Source organism: Myotis lucifugus, unplaced genomic scaffold (genome assembly GCF_000147115.1).
Source record: "Myotis lucifugus unplaced genomic scaffold, Myoluc2.0 scaffold_659, whole genome shotgun sequence".
Lineage (NCBI taxonomy): Eukaryota > Metazoa > Chordata > Mammalia > Chiroptera > Vespertilionidae > Myotis > Myotis lucifugus.
This window is the reverse complement of record NW_005871707.1, coordinates 108,169-117,490: the sequence shown is the minus strand read 5'-3', so window position 1 is coordinate 117,490 and position 9,322 is coordinate 108,169. Positions and strand designations below refer to the sequence as shown.

General features: G+C 54.4%; 1 protein-coding gene across 1 annotated transcript; it reads right to left on the bottom strand.

The window, feature by feature from the left end:
- Positions 1-4,268: 4,268 nt before the first annotated feature.
- Positions 4,269-6,011, bottom strand: LOC106694831 (insulin growth factor-like family member 1). The gene is made up of 4 exons (XM_014447478.2): positions 5,806-6,011; positions 5,191-5,244; positions 4,819-5,080; positions 4,269-4,543 (listed from the first exon to the last, which is right to left on the bottom strand). The coding sequence occupies exons 1-4, from the start codon at positions 5,828-5,830 to the stop codon at positions 4,534-4,536; spliced, it is 351 nt and encodes a 116-aa protein (XP_014302964.1). The 5' UTR covers positions 5,831-6,011; the 3' UTR covers positions 4,269-4,533.
- Between the last annotated feature and the right edge of the window lie 3,311 nt (positions 6,012-9,322).

The following is a 9,322-nucleotide window of genomic DNA, read 5'->3' as shown; positions in this document are numbered from 1 at the left end:
CACTGATGATGCCAGTGGGCCTGGAGTTTTCTTGATGAGAAGAATTTAAATGTGGCCTGAATGTTCTATCACCTATTTAAGAGACTATGGACATGTTATTTATTTTTTCTTAATCCTCAACCCAAGGAGGAGGGGAGAGGGAGAAAGAGAGACATGGATGTGAAAGAGCCCCATCCATTGGTTGCCTCATGCACTGCCACCAACCTGGGAGGGGATGGAGCCAGCAGCCCAGGTACATGCCCTGGACCAGGAAATTGGCATTTCTTCCTGCCCTCAGCCCCTCACTGGCTTCCCCTTTTGTCCAGGACCAAATAGGCTGAGCCTCCCTCCTGGCAGCAGGAAGCGGTTTTCTCCATTGGTTCCCAGAAGGCTCTCCCCGGGGAAAGCAGGAGTTGGGTGGAGAACCAGCTGAGGGGGAAAGAGGCAGTTGAGCAGGATGTCACTGAGGAAGAGGGGCTGGGACTCCCGGGCCACATGCCAGCCTGCACAGGCAGCCTGCTCCCTGCCACAGCCAACAGGGAGCCCCCAGTCCAACCTCAGGGTTTCTGGCCTGATCTCTGCTACCTGCAGCAGGGCGTTAGGGACCATGACCTGGATGGGCACCCAGACCCTTCCTTGCTTTTAGAAGGAGGCTGACAAGTTCCCTGGCAGGTGTGTGCAGGCTCATGCTGGGGCTCCAGAGGTGCCCAAGCAACGCTGTACAACAGGGAAACTTCAAAAATTTAAAAATTAGAGTCTATGCAGCAAAGCATAGAGAAGTCCCCAAGGACATGAGCCATCCCTTCCCTTGTGGATGGGGCCACCACAATTAGATACCAGGTGTGGTGGGGACGCTGGGGTGGCACGGTGTCCCGTCCATGGACATGGGTCTTTGAGGTGGCACATTATGCACAAGTTCATATGGTGTCCACCCTCACTATAAACTGAACACAGAGCCAGCTCTGTCCAAAGAGATTTCAACTCCCTCCGCCCAGAGGGACATAAAGAAATACAAGTCGGAGGTGACGGTGATGCCGGAGAGGACAGGTAGATGGATGGCCTTGAGTGTGTCCCCCTCATCCTCTCAGGCCTGTCCGTGAGCGTGGAGAGTGGAGCAGTGCTGCCTGGACAGGGAGGAGGAGCCACAGACACACAGATACATTGGAATCCATCAAAGTTAAAGCTTTCACTTCAAAAGACACCATCAAGAGAGTGAGCTCAGCTGGTGTAGGTTAGTGCACAGAGCGTCTTCCCCTGGACCAAGAAGTTCCAGGTTTGATTCTCATCCAGGGCACATGCCCGGGTTGCAGGCTTGACCCACAGTCAGGGGTGTGCAGGAGGCAGCCAATCAATGTGTGTCTCTCATCGATGTTTCTATCTCTCTGTCCTTCTCCCTTCCTGCTTGAAATCAATAAAAATATTTACGTATAAAAAAAGAAAGTGAGCCCTAGCTGGTTTGCATCTGTGGATAGAGCATCGGCCTGAGGACTGAAGGGTCCCGGGTTCGATTCCAGTCAAGGGCACATGCCCAGTGGGGGATGTGCAGGAGGCAGCCAATCAATGATTCTCTCTCATCATTGATGTTTCTTTCTCTCTCCTTCTCCATTCCAGTCTGAAATCAATAAAAAAAATATATTTTAAAAAAAGAAAGTGAAAAGACAACTCCCAGTATGAAAAAAAATATTTGCAAATCATATGCCTGATAAGGGAACTGTATCCAGAATATAGTAAAAATTCTTCCCAGTCAACAATAAAAAGCCAAACAACCAAGTAATAAGTAGGCAAAGGATTTGAAGACGTTTCCCCAAAGATGATAAACAAACCGACACTCAACCCATGAAGAGATGATTCACATGCTGAGTCATTAGGGAAAGTGAACCAAAACCACAAACCTCTTCACACCCACGGGTACAAGTGTGCATTCATAGCACAATTACTCTTAACACCTCAAGTTGGAAAGGACCCAAATGTCTATAAGCTGGTGAACGGTGATGTGCGGGTCTCCGCTGTGGGTGCCACAGGGTAGGAACGCCTGGGGCCCCGGCCTGGGCCATTGGTCCTTGTGGCCCGTCCCGCAGGCATTTCCTCGATGGCTGTCCCGTTGTGGCTGGACCAGCCCTCAGAGTTATTATGATTGCAGGACACGCCTCCGCACAAGCCATTAGAGAATCTTAAGAACAGGATTTATTACTCACAGATCCCGGAGGGCACACGGCAGGCCAGAGGGCCGCACAGCGCGTGGAGAGAGGGGAGGAGGGTGGACCTGCGGGTCTGCCTTTATTAGGCTCCGGGGTGGGGTGTCTAGGTTTGGAGGGTTCACTGTTTATTGGTGAATTTAATGCAATAAGAGCAGGAACTAGAGCACAGGAGGGGAGGCACAGGGGGCACCAAGCTGTCAGTTACCTAGGTTACCCAGGACTTTCTACAGGGGATCCTCATGGGTGTGAGCCAACCGGTTCCTTATCTGCTTGTTTTGCTGGTATCTGCCTCCTACACCTGGCAATTGTTCCTGGTAGATGACTGTCTTGATTTGGATGACATTTACAATGCCAATCATTAACATTACAGTCAGAACACTAATGCCAGGCTCAGGCACTTGCACCACAATGAATGAACAAGATGTGCTGTGTCCATACAATGGAATATTATTGTCACTAAATAGAAGTGGAACACTGATACATGCAACAACATGGATGAACCTTGAAAACCTTACACTCCATGAAAGACACAAATGACCACCCAGCACATGATCCCACTTAAATGAAAAGTGCACAGACCGCTTGTCTGCCGCCTCCCGGCGTCCCATGTGAGACTGGATCTGGCAGACCTGCTTGTGCGTTTGCTGGTACAGCGGTTCCATGTCGCCGGCCCAGGCGGGTCCGGCTCCGGCTTCCTCCGAACCTGAGTCTGCTTCTTGAGTGTGTCCCTTATGGGTGCTAGGAGTTGAAATCTCTATTTTATTTATTTCCATGTGGAGGATTCTGGAAAGGGACAGGTCTGGACTTAGTCACACGGAGTAGAGAGAAAGGTCAGAGTGGCCAGTCCCTGAGGCTCTGGCCTCCTCCTATGGGGCAGGGTTGACCCTCAGGGCCTCCCAGTCAGTGGGGGCGGTGGGGGATCTAACAGCTTGGAAATGGTTGAACCTTCAACCAAAGGCCATTTCAGCTCAAGCGCCTCAGTCTGGGCCACACCCAGGACACCAGCGTTTCCCGAAGGCCCGGCACAGAACGTGGGGGAGGGAGGGCCAGGTTCCTCTGAGCCCGGTTTGGGGAGACCCCACTCAGTGACCCAGAAGTCCCTGTCTTTTCTGTCCAATTTTCATATGATTGTTTACAAGTAAAATTAAATAGTTTTCATTCCTTTCACAAATTAGAATCTGGAGAGGACCCGGTATTTGCAACCTCTGTCCAGGGTCCTGGACATCCCCCGTCCAGGCCAATTCACTCCCCTCCAGACTGGGGGTCCGGGTCCCCAGGGTCCCCTGTGATCCTCACCGCGTGTCCTGGGTGCCGCTCCTCCCTGAGCCCCTTCCCTCTTTAGGGAATTCTGACCTCACACATCACAGAGCCCGACCCTGTGACCGCGGTTCCCGCCCTTGTTTGTGGCTGGGTGAGCCCCGGAGCTCAGGAAGGAGTTTCCACCCGCGGTTTGGATGAAAGTCAATTGGAAATGCTGGCACCTCTTTGGACGCCTTCCAGACCGTCTTTAGGAGGCAAGTCAGTTCTTCCCGTGAGAGTTCCAGCCTCCCACACCACAGCTCCCTGGCCGGCGGGGACACGTGGAGAGCCAGCCCTGGGGTTGGGGTGCAGGAGAGGCACCTTTTCCTTGCCCAGCTCTGGGGACTCCTCCCTGGTCTCACTCACAGCGCCTGCCTGCCCTGCGCCCGCCTCCCGCCAGGGGGCGAGCTGCCCTCACCTCCCTCTACTGGGCCAGGCAGGTGGTGGGGGACAGATTCAGCGCCAAAGCCCCTCCCTCCCTGTGGCCGCGCCCCGCTCCCTGTCCTGAGCCCTGGTGAGGTGGAAACAAGAACTGGATCCCGGTGACTGGGATGCAATTGTTACTCAGCAAAACCCGCAGATCGTGGGGAACACCTGACGTTTGTTCTTACATGGGAAACGTGGACATTCCTTGTGACCCCGGGGAGCCAGAGAAAGGACCCCATGTCCACCACTTAGGACCCTTCCCAACCGTTCATGAGCCAGGACAGAACAGGTAAAACTGCAAACTTTATTAAGTGCCCTGTGTTTGATACCAGGTGAGAAAGGAGCCGAAGGTAATGGGGTTCTGCTTCATGGTATTAGCTGTAGGGGTTGGGGCCTGAGGACCTCCATCAGCAAAACAATCTCTCACGATTGTCCAGAATCAGAGAAAGGGGGCTGGTCAACACTTAGGACAGAGTTAGAGGGCAGGAGGAGCAAGCATCAGACGGGCACATTGGCTCTGAGAGTCTCCTGTCCCCACATCCCTGCAGTCCCGGAGCTCAGTCAGCACCAGGCCCCGTCTCCAGGCTCAGTGAGGAACAGGATCTGCAGTCACCTGGTCACCCGTGCTCGGTCATCTGACACTGCGGAGAGAGAAGGCCAGAAATGCAGGGACAGACGGTTATGGACAGAGGAGTGGAAAAGAGAGACACAGAAGGACAGCAAAGAGGTTGAGAGAAATAAAAAGAAAAGGGGAAAGAAACAAGGAGAGAAAAAGGGAGAGATTGACTAGAGCAGGTGGACAGGGGTAGGGAACAGCCAGAGCAGGACAGGACGGTTGTGTCATGGACAGTCTGGGTTTCCACAGCCTCCCCAGTCCCCAACAAGCCCTATTCCTGTGAAGGAAACAGGATCTTACCTGGAACAAACCCTGTCACCCAAGGATGGGCCCAAGGAACACGCCTGGCCTCTCACTTTTACCACGAAGGTCTCCTGGGGTCTGAATGACCAGGGACAGCACTGCTCCAAGCAGATCCTGAAGGTGCAGTTTCCACACTTCCGGGTAGTACTCAAGGGCACCACAGCATTGTCATAGCAACAGTGCTGCTGGGGGTCGTAGAACCTGTCCCCACATCTTGAGTGTGACTGGCACAGCATCAGGTGAGCACCCGTGGGGGACACTGGAGGAGACAGAGCTGGTGTGGCCCAGATGGCAGGGCAGGCAGGGCCCATGCAGGGACCCTCTGGATGCCACCCACCACCCGAGTGTCCCTGTCCCTCCTGCACTCACCTGGGGCTCCCTGTGAACAGAGGAGGCTGATGATGCAGAGAGCAGCCGAGACAGCTGTGGGGGAGGAGCTGGATGAGGTGCGGCTGAAGCGGCAGCCATGGGTCCACCTCAGGGAGCCCTTCCTGGGGCAGAGGAAGGTCTGGGGAGGTGGGGGGGTCTCTGTTCTGACTGAGGCTCAGGGAAAGGATAGGGGCATCTGGGGTGGGATCTGGTCACCTGTGTTCAGGAGTCCTGGGATTATGGACCTGTGGAATGTGAGGGGTGCTGGCAGGGTTCTTGGGAGAAATGAGTTTAGGATTCAGGGGATGTGGGTGGTCAATGGGCAGGAGTTGTGAGCAGGTGGCCCAGGTGCACTCAGGGGGCTGAGCTGACTAGTTGCTATGGAAATGACCCACAGGAAAGTCTAGAAGACTGGGTTTGGGGTGGGAAAGTGGGGTCAGGGTGGCATTGGGCATGAGTTTCAGAACCGAATCTGAGATGCAAATGGAGATGATATTGGGGAGATGGATTGGGTAAGGCCTGGTGCTAAGGAGGAGAAGTAGGTTGAGGTAGGGATGGGGTGGTGGCTGAGAATGGAGCTGGGCTCCGAGGGAATTGGGGTTGGGTCCTCCTTACCCAGGATGTAGCATCGGGGAGTCATGGCTCTGGGTTGGCTGCAGCGGGATCAGGAGAAGGTCTGCAGTTCCCAGCAGGTGCTTTTATGTCTCTGATAAGGACGGTGATGTCATCGGGCTCCTGCCTTCTGGCCAGGCCTGCAGAGACTCGCTGGGCCCTTGGGTCAGGATTATCCAGGCATCATCTCTGGCACCATGGAATCCTCTGAGAGCCAGGAGAGGAAGGACCCCCCCTCCCCCGCCATGATACTTTCCCCAAATGCCTCCCACTCATGCCCAGCACCAGGGCCTCCTCAGCCAGCAGGACACGCCTCAGAGCCACCCCCACTCTCCCAGGATGAATCCACCAAACAGCTTTTCCATCACATCCTATGAGTCTTCTACTTTCCCCACTGTCTTTCCCACATTGCTAACCTCTTACGTCCTTGGGGTTGGGGTTGAGTGGGTGGTGCACTCAGCTCCCTGACCTCACAGCCCTGACCAGGGGCTGCTCACTAAACCACAGCTCAGCTTGTTCCGGTGAAAATGATGAGTTTTTACACCTGGAAATTCCAGGTTGTAGAAGGTTGGGGAAAGGAGGGAAAATGTAGGGAGGAAGCTGGGGTGGCTCATCAAACAGAACCAGGGGAAAGGCCCTGGAGGAACCCTACTTCTCACTCCCCCAGAGTCCTCTCGCTGGCCTCCTCTCTGTGTCTTCATTAGTGTCATTTATAGAGGAGCACATGTCCACTTAGCACCTTATATGGCCCAGGCTGTGTTTCTGACACAGGTGAGGCAGGGGTGGGTAGGCTATTCAAAAGCCTCAATTTTCATGGAGTTCATGAGAGGCCAGAGAGCAAGAGGGCAAGAGGGAGGGAGGGGGGGGGATAGAAATTTTTGTTTGGTGGTGTGGTGTGATCAATGTCAATTTCAGTATTACTGGTCCGTAAAGTTCTGTGAGAGAAATTCCACCACCTTCAGTAGATTCTCCAAGGCTTTGACCTTAGCATCATGTTCAGAGGAAGATGGATGTGTGATTTCCCCTAAAAGAAACAGTGACACTGGGGGCAGGATGTGAACACAGCAGGTGAGACTGAATGGCTCCCCTGAGGGACACTGAGTTGTGTGAGCTCAGGTCACCCCATGCAGTGAGGACTGGGAGCCCCTCCCCCAGCTCCTGTGGGAATTCATCCTCAGGGACACCCCAGCCCCATTCCAGCAAGGTCAGGGTTCTCTTCGGAGCCTGGGAAGGGCGACCTGCCACTCTTGTAGGCTGACGTGCCATCTACACCTTCTTCCCCAGTTTGGAAAGTTCCTGCCTCCTTGGTCTCTGCCTGAGGGAACTTGCAGCACTCACTCTCCCAGACTCCTTCCACCTGGAGCCCAGGCCCAGATGAGGCTCCTCCAATAGGTGTACCTATTTCAGACTGAAAGAAGGTGAAGATCCACCCATTTCCTGACACAGCTCCAGGCAGCCTGGGACCCAGGCCAATGGCCTCTGCCCAAATCTGGGTTGCCTGCAGGGTGAGAAAGGAAACTTTCTCTGGGGAACGGTTCAGGTTGTGTCTGAATAGACACAGCACAGCCCACACGCCTGATCACACAGCTGAGTCACTAAAAGGCAGGGAGGGGGAGGGACATCAGGGCCGAGCAGAGGTCTGGGAGGCTGTGCTGATGAGAAGACAGCTGCTCCTGAGATCTGTGGACACTCAGCCAGGAACTCAACAGCATTGAGGCTCTGGGGTGCGAGTGTGGGGTTTGCACCCTGCGGGGGCCCTTCTCAAGGCATCAGAGAAGCCTTAGCACACAGTCCAGTCCACTCCCACCAACAGCTCCCTCAGAGACCCCCTTCCTACTGTGTCCACCGTGGGACCTCACTCTCTGGGACAGCTCTGTCTTCTGCGTGAGAGCCCACCTCAGTGCGGCACCATTGGGCCCGCCTTGGTTGAAGCCGCCACTAGATGTTGGGATCCTGCCTCTACCAGTGGCTGGAAAAGGCTCTGGCTCTCTTGGTTATCAAGTGTGAGATCCTGACCTCAAACAGCCATTTGTTTTACTCTCTCATCCTGCTCCCTGGATCCAAGCAGGACACTGACCCACCGTCCTACTGGTCAGGGGCACAGCCTGGACAGGACCCAGGATGCCTGAATCCCAGTGTAGGAGCCTCCAAGCCCCCCTGGCGAAGCCCCGCTGGGAAGGACAGGCAGGCTCTGCTCACAGACACCCTGGATGAGACCCAGGTTGCTGCTCTGGGTCTCCTGGTTGAGACTGGCAGAGCTGGGTGCCTGCATTGAAGCCCAGGAGGACACTGGCATTTTCTTCTCTCACCTGCTTCCCTCCTGGCATCCCCTTTGTCCCAGGAATTAATTGATTATCTCTCCAGTTAGCATTTGGGTATTATTTCCATCTGGCCTCAGGGATCCTTTCCCAGGGCACAGGCAGGAGTGTGGTGGTTTGGGGTGTATAGAAAGAATGCCAGGTGCACAGCAGGAGGAAGAGAGGGGCTCCCCAGGGACAGACGGTCCTCCTCTTCTGGTTGGTGAGGAAGCTGTGTCACTCCTTGGCTCCAATCCCATCATCGGGATTTAGTGACTGACCTCTCTCCCTGCAAAGGGACTTCTGGTGACCAAAGGGTGGATGGCAGAATGGATGGTCTGCCCGCCGCCCCCACCCCCACCCCCCAAGCCAGCCCTGAGGGTCCCTCCCAGTAAAACAGTGAAGTAAGGGCCTACTTGTCATGGGAGGGGCTGGAGGAGCAGGCTCTAGGCTGTGACTCCCTGAACAGCACTGCTGATGTGACTCGGGAGTCACTTTACAGCCCTAGCAGCCTTTGCGTCTCAAAGCTATTGCCTGGACTTGCGGTTGCTGCTGGGTAATCATGTGGTGACTGCATTGGTGTGCTGCCCAGAGCTTCAAATTCATCCCAGCTGCAAGGCCATCTGGGAAAGGCAGGCTGAAGCTCTGCAGCCTCTGCAGACAGGGAGCTCCTGAGTGGGAGGGATGGGTGCCACACACGCTGTGCACCTTGCATGGTCCTCATCGCCTCCAACTTTTTACAGCTCCTGTTACAGCCCAAAGTGTCTCCCGAGGCTCAGCCCGTGTGTCCCACAGCTGAAGGCCTCCCCGCTTTCCCCCACTTTCTGTTCCTCCACTTCGGTGTCTGTGCCCCTCCTCATCCATGTGCTCCAGGGATCATGCACAATGGTCCTTGCCTGTCTCCCTACTCTCACTCTCTGTCTTTTTAACACTTAGAATGTTTATGGACTTTAGGTCAGCTGGGGACAATCACCTGCATTTATACCTTGTAGTGTTGTTTTTAAAAAATATATATTTTTACTAGAGGCCTGGTGCACAAAATTCGTGCACAGGTAGAGTCACTCGGCCTGGCCAGCAAGCTGGTGCAGTGCCTTAATACTTTTTAACATATTTCTCCTCATTGAAAAGGAAGATAAATGGTACATTATAGACTTGTGAGTTCCATGTGTTCACTGCTCTGGGTTGAGAAAGTGTCCAGCTCTTTCTTGGGATGCATTTCAGTA